Source organism: Lampetra fluviatilis, chromosome 20 (genome assembly GCF_964198595.1).
Source record: "Lampetra fluviatilis chromosome 20, kcLamFluv1.1, whole genome shotgun sequence".
Classification (NCBI taxonomy): Eukaryota; Metazoa; Chordata; class Hyperoartia; order Petromyzontiformes; family Petromyzontidae; genus Lampetra; species Lampetra fluviatilis.
In genome coordinates this window covers 5,037,983-5,061,541 of record NC_136294.1, presented here as the reverse complement: position 1 = coordinate 5,061,541, position 23,559 = coordinate 5,037,983, and the positions used below count along the sequence as shown (strand labels likewise).

The window sequence follows — 23,559 nt, the reverse complement described above, 5'->3', positions numbered from 1 at the left end:
GTCAAAAATCGTTCAAAATCGCGTGACGTCATTTATGGACGGCCCCTTATTGACTCAGTGGAAAATTGATAGGTCATCCAAGCCCTCGCGAACAGAGGCTGAAATGAGAAATATTTCGGAATCATAAAAAAAAACATCTGCAAACATAGAGAACATCGAGATTGCACGAGGATTGTAGTCAGACGAGGAGACACCTTCGCTCGTGGATTATAAAAAGGATATGGAGCAGCATGGAGAAGGGAACCGCAAGGAAACACGTTTAGACATTGAAGGTGCATGTTTTGAACAAAGTGTTAATTTGACATTCTTAATCAAGTCGACATGTTTAAAATTGCAATATTTCTTTAATAAACCATTTCTTTTGGCAGCAATCTATTAAAATGTACATAATTTAAAATACTTAAACAATTATATAATATACCAAGGCGCATATTTGTAATCACTGTGCAATATTTGCATGTTGTTGAAACCACCAGTCTGAATTCATGTGAATGAAGAAAGGATATGACTACAAACAACAAAACGTAATCGCAAAAACTTGCTAATGCTGAAACTCCCCTTATCCGCACTGATGTGGATGGTCATACAGGGAGATCCCATTATCAGTGGCACAGTGGTCCACCCACTGGACTAACGAACTCGGCGACCCAAGTTTGATTTCTGGCCACGACTAACATCAGTGGCGAGTGATATCTGAACCATTCCAGGGCCCTCAATCACCAACCCACACTGACCAGCGTTGTGAAGTATACGAGTCCTTAACCCATCTGTTTATATTAAGGCTGTAAATTATCCACAAAAATAGCGAACTCCTCTTATCCGTATGGTCACCCACAAATAAATGTGGACAATAGCATACACTTTCCATGGGCGACCCGTTTCCGGTGCTCCTCTTACCCGCAATTACACTTGCCCCACAACTCCTGTGACTCTTTTGGGGCTGTGGGTAATGTAAGTTGTGTATAATATAATCACGGGTTACAGGCATTTCACGGGAATTTTACATCGGCCATGGTAGCCCAGATTGCACCCTGAAGAGAATTTGTAGGCACATCACGGATAATTTGTGAAAACTTTTAAGTACTTTACAAGCTCTGGAACTGTGTAATTGGCAGCCTGAAAACGATTTATATTACGTTCCTCAACACAATTATAATACAGTGGAAGTTATTTGAGGAATACAGTACAATCAAATGACAAGGGTTTTGGTGATCCTATGCACTGCATCAATTGGCATATTCTCGATTTCAACATTACAGCTGGAGCAATTATTTTACCGAAGTAAATAGTAGGCTCAGGTCTATTCAGCCCATCTCATGCACTGTTGATTTTTATTGAACAATGCAATTCGAAATAGCCGACTTTGCTTCTCAGCAATAAAGCCAACACTGTTAACTTCAGCATCATTGTATTTACTCATGATAAATCTGTGACTCGTGGTGAAAGACTAAAACCACATTTCTGTATTGGTCCATACACATTCAGCAACATGTACAGATCATGAATACCATTGACTGTGCTGTGACACAAAACAAGACTCATATAAAAATAATTAAAATGTCGATACGCTATAAAAACTCATAATAATACATCAGTAGTGCAGAATACCAACTCTGCTGGTGTCCAGGCATGCGGACACTCCAGCACCAGTAAACTGAGACACACACATTTCGATTTAAAGCTTTCGTGACTGCAGGGATTCATCTTCTTGGTTTTTTCGGTAAAGTCACGTAGAAGGGAAGTAATAAAATAATAAAAATAAAACATAATAAAATGAAACAATTCTCAAAACATAATAAAATGTTTCATTTTATTATGTTTTATTTTTATTATTTTATTACTTCCCTTCTACGTGACTTTACCGAAAAAACCAAGAAGATGAGACACACACAATTACAAGGGTGCAGACCCCTCTCACTGCAACACAGCCGCGGTGCAAACAGGTGCAATTCATAATCAAGAATCTGTGTATACATGTGAATACAATCATCAATGCATCAACGTTGCCAAAGTTGGTGAAGATCTAGAGATAACAACGGAGCATATATTTGAACCTTGGAAGGTGCCCAAAATATAGTTTCAGCCCAGGTACTGCGGCACCTGAATATAGAGGACACAAGTATTGACGTGAAATGTACAGCCTATTAATAACACATTTCAGCCCTTTGTCAAACCACTGCTGGATGAAGGCCTCCCAATACTGTATTGACCATAGGTTTTGCTTGACAATACATCACCAAGCAGGTCGGTAAGGGTTGGTTAACAGGGACCCAAGAACAGTTCAAATATCACTAATCTTACATTGGCTGGGAATGAAACTCAGGGCACTTGGTTCATAGCGCTGCGCACAAACAACCACTCCACCGCTCCACCCCATGAATATCAATGTCATTTATTTATCCAGGAAAGCTCCTCTGAGTAAAAAAAACCCACTTTATTAGAAGGCTCTTGCGCCTTTGGATATTTGGCCGATTCCATTATTGTTTTTCTCATGGGGGAGGAATCTAGAGTATCCAGACAAAACACATGCATAAGAGGGGATAATACAAAGACCCACATAGATGGGTTAACAAGAGGGACATTAAATCACACAACAGCCTGTAGACTGGAGACATATGGTGTGCATAATGGCACCCACACATATCCCACTCTCTTTAATCTCACATCATGCACAAGTGTCTGGGTCCCCCTACATATTTTGTTTACGCCCCTCGATTAGAAAACCTTCAATAAAAGTAAACATCACTTTTTAACGTGCTAAAATCCAGCACGGTAACACTTTTTTTCCTCAAGGCATTTAAGCCACCAAGAAACGTTGAATGCAAGCGGCACTAGTGACACCTGGTTTGTAAGGTGCATTGGGGGCAATGCCCCACCTAAAAAAATCTTTAAAAACACATTTATTTTTCAAATTGGGTGGGGGGCTGGGGAACATTTAAAAGTCAAGTAACAACTAAAGTTAATTTCTTACATTCATTTTCATTTAGGATCGATTCAGACAGGATCAGAACCTCCTGTCGGCGAGCATTCCGCACTTAAAAAATTATCGATTTAAACGGAATAAAAATATGGGTTCTGTATTCAGTGCCACTGCCCCAAAGAGAAGCACTGAGAGTGAAGGCGTCTCAATGGCCAATGCAAACCACTCCGCGAAGAGCCAACATTTAAGTGAGATGAGCTCAAATAAACCCACCCAACAACACGTTTGGAATCGACAGGAGTAAAGTTGGAATTACGAACAAATCGACTTACGAACAGATCTCTGGATTCTAACTCATTTGTAAGTCGAGGAGTCCCTGTATAGCATTTTATAGACATACCTTATTTGGTTACATTTAAAATGTACAAATGCTGGCAAATGACAGTACTTAAAAAAGAACGCACACTGGTACAATACCAATATAAATAAAACTGGCATATTTCGAAAGAAGCACAAGCTGGTATATACGCGGTGCATAGGCTACTCTTGATTATTATAAATATTGTAAAACTGTCCGAAAACATCTTGTTTAGTTAAAGTAAATTATTATTAGGTTTAATGCAACACTTGTATAAATGCGTGCACAGCAGAGGTCGCAAACGGGTTTTGATTCCTTACCCGTACCCATACCCGGCCGCACCAGGGTCGCAAACGGGTACCCGTACCCATACCCGGCCGGGTATGGGTACCCGTACGCTACCCATACCCGTACCCTACCCGAAATGAGTGACAAACGGTTACTCACCGGTGACTCACGGCCTACCCATACCCGTACCCTACCGCACCAGGGTCGCAAACCGGTACCCGTACCCGGCTGGGTACGGGTAGCCGGGTATCGGGTAGGGTACGGGTATCGGGTACCCGGTTGTGACCTCTGGTGCACAGCAGCAATGAGAGAGCTGAGTGCTTGGGCCCCAGCATCTCAATTACTCACTTCCTGGGTTAAATCGTTCCAACGCAACATTTTCCCACTTTGCGGCTGAAATGGACTTCAATGAAACACAACATTGCATCACAGGGTCACGTGGAATTAGTGGCGAATAAAAACCTCCGCGGGAAATGCCACAAGTGTGAACAAAGCCGTCAGCCAGCCGTTAAAATCTGCTCAATACAAGCATTAGTGAAACGCCAGCTCCATGCGGACGACATCCATGGACCGATCAAATTAAACATGCGGCAACATTCTAACATAAAAGTGTAGTTAAAATGCGGCCCACTTCATGCCCACCTACGTATGCTTCAGTCAACCAAAAGGTGTCGATTGTTTGTAAAGGGCTCTGGTGTGTAAGACGCTGAGTCACCTTCACACGGCTTTGTGACTCGCATCAAAACCCAATCTTTAGAAAAGCACTTTTTGGGTGATTGAGTCCTGCAAAGTGGTGCTGGAGTGATCGTTCTAGCGGTTGGGCTCAGCGTGTTGAGTGGTAGGTGTGAGGCTGTGGAAAGTAAAGGGTTGGTAAATGTACTATTAAGCGCTCTACATTGTCACTTACTGCATTTCACAATGGGGTGCGCGCCAACTGAACCGAACAAAATTCAGACGAGTAAAAAAAACTAAAACTGTGCAAATTGTGTTGGGAAAAAACAACTGAAAGTGTTCAATGAAAGCAACGAGCCAAATTACAAGTACAATTTAGGTGAGTGACACAAAAACTACAACTTAAACAGAGTGATCAAATAAACACAAGCACTGCGTAGGTTTTTTCAGTTGTGGAGAGTAGTTTTCAGATGTTTTCAGCTTCTGTCATGGCTTGTTTGGCATTGTGTCCGACGTTTCGCTCCACGTGCTGGGAGATTTGAAAGTACACTTCCTGAAGAAGCTCCCTGCACGTGGACCAAAGCGTCAGACATCACGCTTAACAACACGCGGCACGACCCGAAAAGCACCTCGGACAGCTCAATAAAAACATTACTGCAACAAGTCACAAGTTGTAAAAAGGACCTAAATAAGTCAAAACCATCTAAAAAGAAAGTGCTTCCAAACCATGAATTCAGACCTTTACCGTGATAACAGTCAGTTCATGAAACAGACATTGGAGCAGCAGCCATCTTCCATCATCATCTGGCTGTAAAGCTGCCTCCAAATTGGAGAGTGCAGACTTGCTGACATCACAATACTGCAACCATGCCACGCTTATGCAGTGCTCCGCGGCAAGCTGTGCTTGACATCTGGCCGTGCGGGTAAAGCCGTGACCCGCGCAAGCTGCCGCATGCGTGTCTGTGTATAATCGCAGTCGTCGTGCAGAGCACCGTTGAGCGAAGAGCTTAACTCTTTAACCGAGCGTCGGGCCTGAGGGAGGCAGCCGGAGCAGAAGATTATAAGGCACAGCGGCCTCCTGGCTGCTTGGCTTGTTTGTGTCCGAAGCACCGTCTTTGTGGTTTAGCCGCGCCGCTACGCTGGGCAGTGTAGCACCCTGTGCTGGATGTACTGGCAAAGGCAGGGCACGTTGTGCGCATGAAGGAAGAGCTGCGGCCGGTACAGAAGCCCCTTCGCCAGCAACTTCACGTAAGCAGCGCTGTACGTCACCAGGAGCTGCTCTGCCACTTGCTGGTTAAAGGGCAGAAAAAAAACACGTGCAGCGCTTTTAAATCCACTGCTGGATGAGGGTCGTCGTGGGTGGTTGTTCAGCTGTACTTCGCCATGCTGGTTAGTGCGGGTTGGTGAAGGTGGAGAGAATAAACACTGGAGAGTCGAAGTGCAGTACAACAATGGATGTTGCTCTGCTGCCCACCATTTAATCCCATTATCAACCATCAGAGTGAATTCATTATTTTAGTAAAGAATATATTTGGTGCCTTTCATTACAAATGTCTTCCAGTACACGCATATGTAAATTAAGCCAATAAATTGATCAGAGAGTGGCATATTTAATTGGTTAATGGCACCTCTGAATTCACTAGAGATGCTACCAATTGCCACATTGTTTAAAATAATATACATTATATCCGGGGGCAGTTTTTTAGACAAATAGTATGAAAATAACTATATCCTCATTGGTACGGTTTATCATCCCTGTTTGGTGTATTCAAATAAATGACGTTTCATTCAAAAAAAAATTTGACTGCTTCATTAAAAATTCTCCTGCGCCAATTTGAACGTCACTTGAAAAATGGGAGCATATCCAATCACGATAGCATGAAGCATCAGCACAACCAGAACCTTAGGAAACTGAAGCAGGAGTATATCTCTGTACCTCGGGGTTGCCCCACGGTGTGAAGTGCCTCACGGTGGTGATGGTCTTCCCTTTCTTAGGCGCCGAGCCGTCACCAGAGGGCAGCAACGGGGCCTCTTCCGAGTCACCCGCTGGCCTCCTGGGCTCTTCCTCCTCTTCTAACAGGATGCTCAGATGGTCAAGACTCTGCAATATCACACAAGCGAGCACGCACGCACACAGACACACTCATGAGAACAATGGCCAAAGCACACTGGGCCAGAGATCGCTAGCTTGAGTACATTGGCCTTGAAACAAGGGTTTTAAAACCACGAGACTTTGAACACTGCCCTAGCAACATTGGACTTAAAGAAATGGCCAAATAACACTGGCATTACAACATTCTACACAGAATACTGGTCATACAACAATGAATTTTTGCCTCAGATTACTGAAATTAAAATACCGGCCCAAGAGCATTGGCCTAAAAACACTAAACCAGGGGTCGGCAAACCAAATTAACAATTGAGTCTTTTTTTCGAATTCGGAAAACCCCCAACAAAATATTTCAAGAGCTGCAATGCATGTGAACGTCACAAAGCAGTTGGTTAACAGCCGCACGCGGCTCCGGAGCCGTAGGTTGCCGACCCCCTGAACTTACACCACGATGACTGGTCTCAGAACATTCAGTATTTTAGCAAAGGACAGCCAGCATAAATCCCACCAGCCAAACAGTCAAGAGTGGTAATTAAGATAATCTAAACCCAGTGACTGGCTGTTAACGATGATACGACCCGGTTTGAATTATACGTGGTTTTTATCAATGAAGCCAATTGCAAAACAATATGGTTCGTTTTTGTTTCCTCTGGAGCAGCGTGACCTTTAGCTAATGTGGAAACCGTACAGTACAATTGTTTTTCATTGACAATGGTATTTCTCCATCAGAATTGTCTTGTACAGAACTGTAGTAAATGGGGCTCTAGAGAGAGGAAGTCAAGTATAATTAGGTTATTCATGTGATATTTCACAGACAGGAAGAGGCAGCCGAGTAAAAGAGGAATGCATTGAACCTGGATTTGAACAGGGCGGTGAGTTGATAGATTGGCTGGGCAGGAGAAGGCAGTTCCAAACTATTGAGGCAATGCCTCGACCATTTGCAGTTCCTTGTCAATACACTGCTGAATGAAGGCCTCCACATGGCACGTTAATCATGGTGGTTGCTTCGCCATACTTGGCCAAGCTGGTTAGTGCGGGTTGGTGAAGAGGTGGGGTACCATGACCGGTTCAGACATCACCTGCCAATGATGTTCGCCGTGGCCAGGAATTGAACTCAGGATGGTGGGTCTGCAGTGCAATGCGCTAATCACTGCACTACTACTCCAGCTCAATGCCTCCTGAATTAGACCACTATCCTGGCCTGATGGTGATATCAAGCCTAGTGCCCTGCATTATAATGCACAATATTATTTAGTGTGCTGCTGGTTAACAGTTGTACTGCTGGACTCATAGATCAGGGAGGAGAAAGTGGGGAAGATTGGTTGTTAATTTATGGCCTGCTGAAGTACAACAATGCGTCCATTAATATCAATTGAGATAAATGATACGTGATTCAAATCGACGGCGTGTGAATTGATGTTTCTCAATTCATATGTGTAATAGGGTCATGTGACCCGTGCAGCCACCAGTGGCATCTGCATTAAGTTGATAAAATAATGTAGAATTGAATTGTCACCCTGAATCGTGGATATGGATGAATTCTCACACTTGTAGTGTCTTATGAAATTACACAACTGAGGAATAAATACAATAAAAAAAACAAGGGAAATACAATGTGAAAATAGAATAAGAATTGAGTGTAAGTCAGCCATTCTGAGCATAAATCATTCTTTTCCCATTAATCAGTCTCTCTTCCCTTCTATATACTCTGAAGGGCTATTCTTTGAAATATTACCTTTTGACAGTGTCAACGATGAATAAGGTGAGTATGTTTTTGGATCACGTTTCAATCCACTGTCTCTAAAAAGGAACATGTACAAACGACCACCTGCTCTCGTGCTCAACACGCCTTTTCTAGTCACCCACTTCTCGCCGTTGTGCATTTCTTGTCGGCTGGAAACGTTCGGCAAGCGTTCCCAAACAGTCGGCGGTGTCAAAGTACACAAAATTGAGCTGATGGCTGAAGTCAAAGAAAAATATGAAGACAGGACATGGTTATTTAACCGAGATGCAGCATATACAATTTGATTAGATACATGCATGCGTGCAACGAGTAATTTTCATTCTTCGTAAAAATTAGATTTTATCATCATTATGATCGTGCAATATTTACACCACGCCTCCCATGCAGTACATGTTGGGATGCCAGAGCAAATTGGGCATTTGAGATCATTTCTCGGGAACGAAGTGAACACAATGTTCAAAAACAATATAATATAGACAATACACACAACCAAAGGTGAGAAATAAACTGTGAAAACATAAAATATACTCGAATCTCCTGGGTTTCTCTCCCCCGCTTCATTTAAGTTGTCATTAGGCTTTCTGAAAAATACGTCTTTAATTAATTTTGTAACCGTCTAAGCATTCATTTCCACAAAGGATACGTCAAGTTTGCTGCGGCACATGTACACGGAGTCGGTGAGGCCGACCACCAAGTTGTACTTCATGAGCCTCTCGTTGAGCGCAGCCAAACGCATGTCTGTGTTGATGTTCATCTGAAACAGCGGAGGTACGAGCATGAACGCACAGTTAATTAAATAAATAGGTCGATATCTAAATGAAATCCTTCACATCCACCGCGATTCACAAGAGGCCTTGTGCCGACGTAAAATTCGCACGATTGCACGTGAGGAAAAGTCTCCGCGCGGGATTATTATGGTCACAAGGACATAACTGGATAACAGCGCTCGCGGTCAAAGCTCTGTCCATTTTTTTAACCGAGACAGAGAGCGCGATTGTTGCCCGAGCAGCATGAAAGCTGGGTGGCGATGCCGAGATGAACGTTACACAGCGTCATTAATTGTTGCTACGTCCTTGTGACAGCGTTCTCGAGACTTGATGTCGTTTTTTTCCCACCGCATCAGAATTTCCTCTTGCCGACTGTGGACATCGCGAATCCGTAACCCTTTGCTTGGATATTTACAAAATACAGTGCTGGGTCTTTAGTTAGAGCACACAACGGCTTATCTTGTACAGCGTTTGGTGCCAGATAGCCAAGCACTGAGTTTGGTAAACACAATAGCGATTAGGCAATGTATCTTCTAGTCCCTCAGCTTTTTGGGGCCGTTGGGGCACGACTGTTTCTTTCATCGATATCCCTTTGCAGTGGTAATTCCACTTTTTCCTTGTCCATCGCTGGTTCTTTTCACCGAGATAGATTCCACTCCAATGTTTTGTGGTTGTTTGTCACCACGATGAGATTATGCTCAAATACATTTGCATCACAAGTAAATGCTTCGACTGCCTCAGCAGATAAAACAAAATATTTGCAATGTAGGTGGCATATATGTAGAACAGATACATATTGAGTATTATTCCTGACATGTGCAAGTATTTGCAACATCATGAATCTGCGGCGTTTCCTTCCATATTAGGCTCGGAATCTTCGGCACGACTTTCTTTTACTCTCATAAACGTAAAAATGAACCCGGCAAATTACGGTGATTTAGCTTCTAAACAGTTTGTTCACGTGTTGTGCAATGGGTTGCATGTTGCTTACCTCTCTGCCCCGCCTATCGAAAACCCACACGACGGCTCCGATTATAACCACCGCTATCAGGAGGCTGATGAGCAGCGCGAACACCCAGCTGAGCTGAGGCAGGAAGTGCCAGAAAGAGGAGAAAAAGTCTCCCCAGAATGCACAGAACAGCACCTGAGCCACATTTGGGAACAAGATCAGTTACAACCACAAGAAACCAAAGTCTAGATTTTAAAAAAATGATAATAACAATAATTTACATCTTCTTGGTTCTTTCGGTAAAGTTACGTAGAAGGGAAGTAATAAAATAATAAAAATAAAACATAATAAAATAATTCTCACGACGTTTCGGCCACAACACAAGCAGCCGTCCTCAGGTGAAGACCAGGTCTGTCGGGGAGACAGCGTCATTCAAACGCGTCATTCAGACGCTGTCTCCCCGACAGACCTGGTCTTCACCTGAGGACGGCTGCTTGCGTTGTGGCCGAAACGTCGTGAGAATTATTTTATTATGTTTTATTTTTATTATTTTATTACTTCCCTTCTATGTGACTTTACCGAAAGAACCAAGAAGATGAATCCCTGCAGTCACGAAAGCTTTAAATCGAAATAATTTACAGTTCTAGATTTGAAGCTTTTGTGACTGCAAGGATTTTCGGTAAAGTCACAATTTACAGCCCTTTGTTAATCCACTATAGGATGAAGGCTTCTCCAGACCAGACCAATTCAGATATCGCATGCCACTTTAGCCAGGAATCGAACTCGGGTCACTGGGTGCATAGCAGAATGCGCAAAGCACTACGCTGCTCCACCTCCATGTCCAGTTTATTCCAACACAAATTAAATGAGTTTTGTCACTTTCTAGTAGAGTTGTTGTTTTTCGATTGAAGAATCCCATTTATTTATAACACTGTAGTATGTTTTGCAGTCCTTACGAGCTACAGGGCTCACATGAAGCATTTACAAAATGTTGGCGGTGACATATGTATCGTCACAGGACAGTACATATGGTACATTAAATAGAGCCTAACAGCTTATTGGACCCTTCCCGCATGAAATAAATAAAATCGAATATACTATATATATCATAAATAAAATCGAACTATCCAAAAGAATCTATGCGAACGTAAAATCGTCAATTCTTACGTAAGTAATGGCAGTTAAACTTAAAAATCGATATTATTCATTGATGAATCGATGTGTCGTTACAACCCCAGTGGTCAACAGCATATCTGAACAAGCGTCAAAGTGTGCACTCTTATGAAGCGCGTTCCATGACCTTCGCGTTTTGAAATCCACAGAAATGGCGTGGGTGTCTGTTGCCCAACTTATTACTGATCAATTTAGAAACATATGAATTCAATATAAAAAAATGAATCATCTTCCAAACAAGGAAGCACATTATTCCAGTATGTACTGCCATGGAATAGTATTACGATGTCTGGAAACCACTGGCAGGCTCTGAATGGGCACTGTGTTCGGTGTTTATAATTTCTGGCCTCGTTACCAACAGCTGCTGGAGACTACATTACGGGTAAAGATTTTTTTTTCTCCACTGAGATTTAATTATGCCACAATAATTAACGTTACACAGTGTGAAAAATTTAACCCGTAAAAAAAAGTTTTTCACTATAAATCCTTTATATGCGTGTTCAATGGGTCACAACCCAGCCCACATTGGTCTTTGAAACGGGCGGCTAGAGTCCTCTCATCCTCTGGCTTGAGATGGCTGCCACCTATGGGTCAGATGATTGCCTGCCACCATTAAGCAATTGGTAATTAAATATAAAAAAAAAATTACCTAAAAAGTGTAACATTTTGGAAAAATATTTTCACGAAAATAAATTGTCACGCACAACGAGTCTGTGTGCAAAATGTCAGCTCGATTGGATCACGGGAAGTGGGTTAAAAAACGACCGAAAGATTTGCACGGTCGTAAGCGCGCAACCAAGCAAGTGAACTTAATATAAAGGATTTAAAAAGGAGAAAAGCTTCTGAACCAGATGGAATAACTGTGGACATCATCAAATCAGCGAGAACAGCTGCTGGAACGAACTTACCGGAGTTCGTTAAATGTTTACACAGAAATTAAATATCGCAATCGTGGAATGATGCCTCAATCGGTCATCTATTGAAAAAGTCGGATAAAACGTGTACGAGTTGTTCATAAAGACCATGAGAGAAATAAAAGCATGTATAGAAAACAAATATTAGCCATTTCAGAATAACCGATGACGTCGTAAAAAATGCATTCTTGGAATTACACTAAGAGACTGAAAGAGAAACACGAGGATTAGAGAACAAATTAAAATCCTAGGACCATATCTGTGGGATTGCATGTTTGCTGCCTGCTGCAATAATTTAATACCATGCTTTTATTTCCTTAATTCAACAGGGAAGTTCATGGATGAAGCACTTCTCTGTATGCAGAATTTTTTATTTTATTTTAGTTTATAAAGTTGCTGTAATTTTTGGATAGGCGTGGGTTTGCAGCTTTTTTGTGTCATTTAATTGGAGGTTGCTTATTTGGGCTCCCTGTTTAGGCCCCTTCCTCTTCAGGCCCGACCCCTTCCTCTTTGTGACCCCACCCCTTCCTGTTTAGACCATGCCCCCTTCCTGTTTAGAAGTGCACAGCACTTCTTAGCTCCCGCCCTCTTTCTCTTTAGACCCCGCACCTTCCTCTGGACTCAGGCTTGGGCTTGTTTTTCAAGGTAGTGCTTCTTATTTTTCCCCGTGAGATTTGCCAGCTCTGGACTAAAGCAAATTGAGCGAGAGAGTGCGAGTGGGGAGCGGTGGGCGTTGTGGAAGATGGTGGGGGGGGGGGGGGCTTAGTGTGCGCACAACAGTAGGTAGTGGCCAGCGACAATAGTGAGATGGCTTCACAATGACCAACATTCCGATTAGGGCAATATAATATAGACTGACTGTGAAGAAAAATGGGCTGGGCAGGGCACATCGCTTGAAGGGATATTAGCCGATGGCTGTGACTGACAACAGTTTAACAGCCAAGGTAGGAAACATGCCTGAGCAGCTGACAAAATGGAGATGGGGCAATGAGACCATGAGGGATGGCCACAACTAGGGAAGCCCTTTATCCAGCTGGGGATAGATCATGGCTAATGCCGGCAATGATCATCAATAAACGATTACATCAGTTGTGTGGAACGTACCATGGCCATAGCAATTCCGAATGCCTTGGACACGAGGAAGGCATATCGTATTATCTCGGAATCTTGAAGGACACCAGACATTGCCTGGATAAACTCCTCATTTGGGACCTAAATGCAGAGGAGCAATGTACACACAAATGAAACATTTTAAAAATGCTTACTGAGCAAGAGTCATTAGTCATATATAGTTCATAATGAATACCACGGATCCCTGGTTTTTTGTAGCCAAGCGAACTTTCCTTTGTATAGTGAAAATTATTCAAGAAAGTGCTATAACTGACAAGACTAATTCACAGAATGAGAAAAAAAGTTTTTTTTATTATAACGCAGATTGTTTGGTTGAACATATGTACATTCATGGCTAGTTGTAAAATCCACTGCTGGATGAAGGCTTCCTCACGACGTGTGGGTCATGGGGGTTATTTGACCATACTTCACGCTTTGCAAGTGGTGGCTGGTAAAGAAAGAGGACAAAGACGATATGGGAGCATAGAAGTACTGCACCACGACGGAATTTACTCCACTGTCCTTTGTGACACATACAAGACACAGCTCCACAGCCGATAACAACTGTTATACATGTATCTTCTTGGTTCTTTCGGTAAAGTCACGTAGAAGGGAAGTAATAAAATAATAAAAATAAAACATAATAAAATAAACATAATAAAATAATAAAAAATACTACTATATTATGATATTATTTTATTATATTATTTTATTATGTTTTATTTTTATTATTTGATTACTTCCCTTCTACGTGACTTTACCAAAAGAACCAAGAAGATGAATCCCTGCAGTCACAAAAGATTTAAATCGAAATGTTATACATGTAGTCGCACATTCAAACACTATCGAGTACATGCTCAACCCTGCTAAGATTCCGAGATCGAGCACAATCCGAGTGATTTGGTCATAGTTCTGGTTGTATGCTGAACTTCATTCGCACCGTACGTAGCCAACCGTGCTAATCGGAGGTGTGGTTGAACGCATAATTAGCTGTATATGTACCTTAAACTGATCTCACGACACTTAAACCTTTGGTACGTTTTTTTGGGCGATCTACCGGATGCACGCACAACAATACAAGCGCGTGGCGTGGTGCGTGGAAGCGACACATGCTGCTGAGTTCTCACCTGGACTCCACGCGAACACAGCTCCTGCTGGCACGAGGCGAGGTCAAACTCTGCCGACCAGCACAGGAGCGCCGCGCTCGCCATCAGAACCACCTTGCCGTTGTACAAGCCTGCGAGTAGGCCGCAGAGATGCAGTGGTAAAGCCCCCCTCGAGCAAACGTGAAGCCAAAGACTCATGAGTCTTAAAACTCAGTGAAATTTTCGTTGTCAAAGGATTATTACAACGGCGTATTGAAACATTATCATGGATGGAGTATGTATGAATGTAGAACTTTTTTCGCATCTTACGTAGCCAACCACGCTAACTGGAGGTGCGGGGGAAGGGCAACAAACTAAACACAAAAAGCAGTTCTAAAGAAATGAGTTTTCAATCCAGATGATTTAAAAGTGCACAGCTCCAGTGGTTTCCTAATATCGGAAGGGAAGAGCGTTCCAGACGGCCGCAGAAGCGCATCTGAAAGCACGTGATGCAGTAAATATCTGAATGGTCTTTAAGGTGAGCCTATGAAGAGTTTATAACTCACAAAACCAATGTATTTGAAAACTCCTTACATTATTGTACATTGTACGGCAACAAATATATCTAGAAAATAATTACAGAGCATTATTATTATGATGATCACAGCGGTTCGTGCACTGTGCTATGAACCAGGATGCTCGACTAAAATTCCTGGCCACGGTTAACACCAATGGCAAGTGACATCTGAACGAGTCCTAGGTGCGAACGAGTGTGGTGAAGTATGGTCACACAATCTTTGGGTATGGAGGGGTGGGGCTTCATTCAAAAGCGGTTTAACAATGATTCTGTGAATATTATTTCAACAAATAATATGGATCGTCTTAGCTGCTGTTGCTGTACCAACTGTTCTTTAGTGGTGATTAACTTTTGCTACAACAATCCACTAACAGCCCCCCCCCCTCTGCATACTATACATTGCTGCATTAAATGCCTTCCCAAGCCTCAGCATATAATCACGATATGCATTCCTTCCGCAGCAGTGACGGTGTATCCTGACATTATGTCGTGGATGTGCAATAGCGACGTGAGCATCGCATACTGCAGGATAGGCTGGGAACATGACAAGGGAACAGCAACAAATCAGCAACCGCTTATTCCATCACGCCCCTGTCTTTTGGGGCCAAACCAATGCCCTTGTCAGAATATGAGACTGATTATGGGTATCATTCCCATTTTCGTCATTGCGAAGTGTTTGTCAGATTGTTATGTAAAAACTTGGCAGACGCTCCAATGATTGCCACAGTATTTTTTTAAATATATACTGTGTCTACCAGAATATTAAAATATTGTTTTACACTGGAGGAATCCGATGAGTATGAAGCTCTTTTTCACAGATGTCCAGTACATTGTGCACATACAGTATATATTTAAACATTTCTGATTAAACTGATCAACTTGTCGAGATGGGAATGATGCCCAATGCGTCTAAAACACACAAACAACGTCCTTCAACATTTTTAGCCTGTGAACGTAATGCTGGAGAGCTTTGAAATGTCAGCTGACCCTTTTGTGCAAGCACATTTGCCACCTTTGCTCTAAGCTATCGAGTTGCACTGGTCGTTCAGACCACGATAACGTCTTGGGGTTGGTTATAAATTCCTTAAAGTGTCTCAAAAGCCATCGCGTAGTAGCTCAAGAATAAAAAATAAAACACGTCCCTGTGGGGTGGGCTGGTAGGAACGAACAAATGAATGGCTATAATAAAATGAAATGGCGGGGGTACGATACGAAGGGAGAGTTTGAGGCCTAGTTCTAGGCTTTAGGCCTAGCTGTAGGCTTTAGGCCGCTGTGAGTTAATTTTGAATTTAAATGTTTTAATTAAAAACTATCTCAGGGAATTATAAGGGAATGTTACACTTGTTTAGCCAGGAAAGCCTCACTGAGTCTAAAGGTTTTTGTAGGGTCCTGCCAAGTGTTTGCAGTAGGGGGCGATGTTGCTACACCTAATCGGACATCGGACGGACGGACGATATAATCTATTGTAGGCTGGTTCACTTCGTTCCTACCAGTACGAGACCCATGCCCGCCCAGTTGCTTAATTCCCGCTGGAAGGGTCCAGAACGCTGCTGTGGGAATTATTTCGGCAACGCCACATCAAATCTCTCCTTATTTTATGCTCACGATACCGCCGCAGTGGAGTGTGCGGTGGCAGGTGTGCCAACACGTGCTTAAAGGGTCGGTACTTAAATTTGACATTCTTGTCCTCAAATTCAACTGCAATTAGTATTTTTCTTTTGCGCGTCTGTCCACCAAAAAGTCAAATGTCCTTCCCAGTGGCGAGCACACTTCAGCGCTTGCAAGTTCCCTGCTGTAATACCCTGCGCAGTGCAGAGGTCTTCCTCGAGCAGTCGGCTGACCAATCAGAATACCTGTATTTATACTGGAGGAATCTGACGAGCTATGAAGCTATTTTTCACAGATGTCCAGAGGTGTCGTATGGTCTGTTTTTGGCCACAGCAGTCGCAGCCTTCTGGGTTTTGTGGAGTATTGCCTTTAGTAAGTACACACACACACGTTCACAACCTAAAATCACCTCTGTATACATCTCATGGAGCCCATAGCGGCGCTCTGGAAAATACCGAGTGAGAAATTAAAACGTCAGCTGTACATGTACGAGTTATGCTTGATTAAATATTGTCTGAAAGAATTAAGTGTACACGACTGTTGCGATGGGAAGCGACTGACGTTTACCGAGTGCGCGTGCAGGTGAGCGGGATTTTAAAAGCCATTGACATACATTAAGTGAACCTTGGTACAATCATTGCATGTTTTTAAAGAATTATTTACATAGTTCACGGTTCGCCGGCTAAACAGTCACATCCGTTAACCGCGATGCACCTACACCGTGGTCTCATGTGCTCCATCACGACTGTAGGCATGGAGATTGCATTGACTCAAAGTCATCGGACCTCATGCAGCTTGTTTGCTGCTCTTAAGGAAAATATATGAGTGCTTCTCACACCCAACAAGGGAACTTAAAAAGCTGTGATTACATCTGACGGTATGTGAGAATGTTGAAATAATCTACAGAACAAACATTCCGATACAGAGAATAATCCACCCAGAGCACATGATTTAAAAGCGTGCCACTTGGCGTTGCGCGAAAGCAGTGGTTGGAAGCCGTCTTCTTACATTTATTTGGCAGGCCACACACTGACACACAATGACAAAGCAAAGACGCAGATCCCCCGTATAGCCTTAACAGACTGTTGGTGCAAGTGATGTTAGCGAGCTCCTATGAAGGCCGGCACAGCACACGAGGGGGTGTGTGGCCAACACCACGCCCGGCCGCCTTTGTCTCCCCAGTGGTGACGTTTACAAACCACACCAGCTACTCATTTGAGGGTGGATCGACCTAGGGGAGGCCGAGAACCGATTCAGATAATCGTCGCTGGTGTTGGTCGTGAGCGTGAATCGAACTCGGGTTGCAGTGCGCTAACCACTACACTACCGCTCCCCACACACACACCGACACACCATCTTAGCATTGTCGAATGACAGCGCGCGTGTCATTGACGGCCGAGTATAAAGAGGCCCCCTCAGCGAACGAAGTATCGTAGCGTGGCTAATACAACAAGCGCAGTGTTGTTGCCAGGTTGAAGATATTCCACTCTAGTACTCGATGAGTGCGGCCAAGATGCTTGGGAGTCTCCAGTAAATATCATTTGTGGGCCGTCTCGAACCCGTAGGCCTCGTGTGTCCATGGGCCATATGCAATGAAGCCAGGCTACGTATCTGGCCCACGGGACATAAGTTCTCCACCCTGCCATACGTAACACACAAACCAGGGCCTCCTGGTTTGATGATTAATGAGACTTTGCACTGAGCGTGTCAGGTGAGCGTCCGTCCGTCCGGGGCAATAGCTCCATAAAAACACCAACTCACGCAGCAGTGCCATCGAGAAGGCTCTGCAAGTTTTGATTGTTGATTTTAATATTCAGAGAGCTTCACTATCCCCCTCCCCACCACTTACAGTACAAAAAAAAACATGTGAAAGGCTGATGTTTTAGTGCAGAGTACAGGCTGAAAGATGCACCGACTTTATAGCTGAAGATCATGCTTTACAGCTCTGCTTGTTCAACGCTGCTCTATGCAGTCCCTTAAATGTGTCAGGGCTCCCTACGCCCAGTGGATCATGGAGGAGGGCTTATATGACATTAGTTAACCATACCGGTGAGAGACATTAAGTGTAATAAAGTACTTTTTATTTCATTTCTAACTACGTGACTTTACCGAAAGAACCAAAGAGTACTTTAAAAACGTAATGATTCCCCCCCCCTCAACTCAACAGAAGAACCCATCAGGGTGAGCACCAAGCATTCTTGTTTTTCTATCACCCCTTCCCAGAAACATCGACGCGTTATACGGGGGCTTGTGTTGCTTACCACAATAAAAACATAAAAGCGTAACGATCGGGTTGCCGCAACTGCATTGACCAAGCATCTACGCGTCAACTCCCACCCAGAGTTCGTCGGCGCTGTGCCCTCAATGCCAGTGGCGTGTTTTTACCGTCGCGCAGGGGCAAGACGTCCGCCCTGTCCGAGAGCTTCGTGTAGCTGCAGGAGTCGGATGGGACGGGCGAGGAGACCTCCGCTTGCCTGTCGTGTTCGGCGGCCTCGCAGTCGGAGGCCATCTCGATTAAACCGGTTCGAAACCCCGCGCCGGGCTCGCAACGCCTCGCAGACCTCGCTCAGCCGCTCGCGGAACGCGAACCGCGAACTCGCCTCGGCGTGGTCGTCGTCACGCGCCGACGTGTCTTCATTTGAAGAAGAGGAAGAAGGGCATGCTTGCTGCACTCACAGTAAATTCATATTCGCATCAGTGACACTGGCCATTATCTCTCAATTACATTGGTTCCCCCATTGCTGCTGGTGTTGTCCAGCCACCAGGTGCGGTATAACTGGCTTCCGTTTGTTTCGTACCCACTCTCGTACTCATGAGGAATGTGCTCCCCATTGGCTGATGTTCCATCTCTAGAGTTTTTTTTCCCTTTGCTGTGAGCATCTACTCCAAGAGACATGCCCGGCCCAAATCGATGCACTTTTCTGAACAGATTGGGATATCATGGATTTGCTTTTGAGCTTGTGATCCATTCGTTTATTCTTGTGCTTTTTCAAATCCAAGTGAATTTTTTTTCAAGAACTTTAATATACACGAGAGATGAAAACACCATGCATTTTATGCAAGCTCTTGAAATTTCCTTATTTTTTTAATTAATTAAAAATTGTATTTTACCTACGACCAAATCACCCTTAATATGTCTGATCTCGTCAGTTCTCGGACACAAAGCAGGGTGAGTCTGGTTAATAGTTGGATGGGTGACCACCAGGGCTTGCCAGGTGGCGAGGAGATGGCAATGCTGAGTGTTACCTCATAATTCTGGCGAATTGCCCGATGATGCTGGATGCAATTACCAGCGAAACGTCGTACTCAAATTGTAAATGTTGTGGTTTCACGCTTCAACACACCGGTGGGCTAAAGCAGTGAACTACAGTATTTGTCTTTTGTCAACGTGACACTTTTTTACTGATTGGCCGTGTCGGGTGGTGGAGGGTTACGACACATTTATAAATAACGCGATCCAAATCCAAAAACGTTGATTATGAATAATATTGGTCGCGAAAGCCTGCTACGTGTTAAACTGTTACCTCCTCGTATGTTGTGAGTTTTCTCTTGGTTCTCTGGGTTTCCTTTCATATTGCCAAACACTTATTCATAAGCGTGGTCAAACACCCCATTGCAGGACCCTCCTAAAAAGGAGTCTCAAGTGCCAGTGGGCCTTTCGTGGGTAAACAATCGGCATTATTATTGTCATTACGACACCGTGGTGGCTGCATTTGAGAAAAAATACATGAAACGAGCAAGAGTAATCTCAAAATTGGAATAACATAATTGTTTTCAATAAGCACATTGGACATAATAACTGTGGGAATGAAAGTAAGTTATGGCACTCACATAAATGATTCCAAATGCATTTAATGTACTGTTAAATTTGTGGAATTTTATCCCAAAATCATTGTAAACCCCACACCTATTCCTATTTCCAACCCTTTTCAATTCATTGCTGGACGAATGTCTCCCCCCTGACACACGTGTCGGTTGTGAGGGTTTATTTGACCAACATATTCCTCGCTGGTCAATGCGGGTGAGTGCAGTGAGGGATGCCCAGAACCGGTTCAGATATCACTCACCGCTGATGTTGGCCATGGCCAGGGATCAAACTCAGCGCACTGACCACCACAACACCACCCACTCCTGCGCCACAATGCTAAGAATTACACCACTTGGGAGGAGTGTACACTTAACTGGAGTCTGGCGAAATAATGTTCTAAGAAGCATGAGTATGTCATTCACTAGCATGGCTGTTAGTTTATTTCTTTCTTTCATCCGCAGGACACTTAACAAAGGCACCGGACGAGCTGACGATTGTATACGCGGCTGCAACTCGTAATTTGTTTCCCGTGCTAACATTGTAGTATACAAGGCACCCACATTACAAAATAAATTACACTGCACAGTATATGAGATAGAGTAAACGACGGGTATTTGTGCGTGAAAGCACACAATGCCATGGAGGGCTGTCTCAAGCTACATCTGGCGTTGCAGCAGTGACACGCACACACACGTGCGCGCACGCGATCAGATCTCTCGCACCTGCCGAATGCTTCACTGCCCTCAGGTTTCCACTGCATTTCAAAGACGATATGTCGGAGCGGTGCAGCGGTCGACAGTGCACTGCACTCTTTACCCAGCGACCTAAGTTTGATTCCTGGCCATGGTTAGCATCGGTGGTGAGTAACATCTGAAATAGACCTGGGGACATGCCTTCATAAAATCTGCACTGGCCCACATGGTGAAGTATGGTTAAACAAACCCCCGTGACTGACATGCCATGGGAAGGCCTTGCTCCAGGCTTGATGAAAGTATTGCACGTTATGATGATGCTTATTTATTGTTATAAAGGAAGAACATATAAAATATCCAAGACGCTAAATAACGTAACAGTGATCATATTAAAAGTTTACGATTTTTAATTCAGCTTTATGCTAGCATGAGTTTTTGAAAAAGATATTTTATTCAATTCAGTACAAAAACTGCATTAATCAGACTGCAGTGATTCCAAGATTTAATTGACACTATAGGTTTAACAAAACAACACAATGTCAGTCTGAAATGGTACGAAATCATGTGAACCCCTACTGCCTAGATTAACTGTTAAATCAACGAGGACATTACACGGCATTTATATTTACATGATGGTGTTACTTTCCACAGATGGAGGCAGAATGCTGCATTCAATTACTTTCCCACCGCTGGCTTTGAAGAAATCTCACGGTAATGCGTCAAAAATAGGCGGCACTGTCACCAACACGTCCTCCATCCCAGTGTGGAAGCACATGGCACAGAGGGGAAAAAAATAGATTTTTCCACGGTCTTAAACACCGCATCCCTTAACAACTCCCAAACACAATTTCTTCATATCAAACTCGCCGCACGCGCTCGGCAAGTTAACACTGCATAACGCTCTGTTTGGATGTATGCCATTAAATCACATTAGTGCTTGAGCGAAGCATGTGCTCTAGACTGTAAAACTTTTTTTTAAAAATTCTCTCCGACTATGAATACTTTGTGCTTTGACACCAGTGCCCTTTAAATAAAAGAGGCACGAACGACACAGAGAACCCGAAGCCTCACGTGAAGAGACCACAAACACAACACACAACACCTACAATAAGAACCGTGGTGGCGTTGCGTGCTATCTTCTTCTATATAAATGACTTACCGTGGGGGAGAATGCGTTCTCTCTGTGGGCTGTCACGAGCATCCACCCGCGGTGCTGGCAGACACGGCCCCTCTCTCACTGACCAAAGAGCTCAGGCATCCTGGCGGTCTCGCGTTGAGAGAGAGAGAGCCCCCACGTGACAATCACACGTGACACGCGCCTTGTTGTGTCACAGATTTCCTTTGTTGAGAAACAGGGTCAAGCAGTAAAAGAGAGGGGGGTGGGGAGGAGGAAACAGGCTTCCTCTTTGCCCTTACACAGGCACCAGCACGAGCACTCGCTCCCTCCCTTTGCTTTTGGGCCAACGCTCTCCCTTGGGTTCTTAGATCGCAGATTGCAGCCACGGTATATTGTTATTGTTAGTGCTGTACGATCATTTAGCCGGTGGCATGAGGATAACTCCCTTAAAGAATGTTTTTTTTTATCTAACTGGCCTTGCCGTTTCAAACGCGTTTCACAAAAATGCAGACAAAATAAGCGATACCGCTTACAGGGACAGATTAGCAATGGGTGACTACCATGCACAAAGAGGTTGCAATAGGGCTGGGAGCCTATATGTTGGGCAGCAGAGGGCATAGCAGTATAATCCATTGATGTGCGGTACCTCTGTGCCTCCGCATCTATGCTCCCTGCCTTCACTAACCCGCACTGACCACCATGGGCAGGGATGGGCAATCAAAACAACAGGAAGAGTCAACATTTTTGTTCGAATTCGATAAACAACTCAATAATTTAAGAGTCACAATTCCGTGTGACGGTGGTCCTAAACAAACAACTTCACGAAGCAGCAGCCCTTCAAGAGCCACATTGCGGCTCTGGAGCCACGGGTTGCCGACCCCTGGCCATGATGAGTTAAGGTCAATGACTCCCGTGACCTCCACGGACACGGGGGAAGACCCTCATCTAGCAGTAGATTCACAAAATGGCTGTACAATTACATGTGCAGTGTACGAACAATTCCTGCCGTGTTGGTATGTTTCTAGATTTGAAGCTTTCGTGACTGCAAGGATTCATATTCTTAGTTTTTTTCGGTAAAGTCACTTAGGTAAAATGTTTTAAAATTGATAAAAGTAAAATAAAATAAAAATAAAATAAAAATCACGACGTTTCGGAGGCAACACAAGCCTCCGTCTTCAGGTGGAACCGTTACTTGATACAGCTATCGTGCTGTGATGATTCCACCTGAAGACGGAGGCTTGTGTTGCCTCCGAAACGTCGAAATTTGTATTTTATTTTTTATTTTATTTTACTTTTATTAATTTTAATTTTTTACCTACGTGACTTTACCGAAAAAACCTAAGAATATGAATAATGTTGGTATGTGTATTTGTGTAACATCATAATCAGTCATTCTCAATCAACTGTTAGATAAAGGCCTTACATTGACACCAGTGGCCATGGTCCTATTAGCCACAATAAGTCTCACGCGATAAAAAGTGCAGGATCTTAAAAAGAAAGGCAGGAATTGTTTTGATAACCAAGAAATATAGTAAACTATATGGGTAGATTGCTATTTGTCCATGAACTCAGACAAACTGTCACTTATCAGTACCATCCGAGGTGGCATAATCTTTACTGGTACCGATTCATTTATGTGGCCAATAACGGTGAAGTGTGTGATAACC

At 43.6% G+C, this 23,559-nt stretch overlaps 2 protein-coding genes across 2 annotated transcripts; both read right to left on the bottom strand.

Moving 5' to 3' along the window:
• Positions 1-1,886: 1,886 nt before the first annotated feature.
• On the bottom strand, positions 1,887-10,647 carry LOC144938020 (transmembrane protein 268-like). The gene is made up of 6 exons (XM_078865716.1): positions 10,642-10,647; positions 9,851-10,003; positions 8,736-8,846; positions 8,215-8,301; positions 6,175-6,339; positions 1,887-5,528 (listed from the first exon to the last, which is right to left on the bottom strand). The coding sequence occupies exons 1-6, from the start codon at positions 10,645-10,647 to the stop codon at positions 5,373-5,375; spliced, it is 678 nt and encodes a 225-aa protein (XP_078721842.1). The 3' UTR covers positions 1,887-5,372.
• A 2,243-nt stretch (positions 10,648-12,890) lies between these two features.
• Positions 12,891-22,085, bottom strand: LOC144937745 (uncharacterized). Its single transcript, XM_078865185.1, has 4 exons — positions 21,935-22,085; positions 18,661-18,941; positions 14,133-14,242; positions 12,891-13,107 (listed from the first exon to the last, which is right to left on the bottom strand). The coding sequence occupies exons 2-4, from the start codon at positions 18,782-18,784 to the stop codon at positions 12,976-12,978; spliced, it is 366 nt and encodes a 121-aa protein (XP_078721311.1). The 5' UTR covers positions 18,785-18,941; positions 21,935-22,085; the 3' UTR covers positions 12,891-12,975.
• Positions 22,086-23,559: the final 1,474 nt, after the last annotated feature.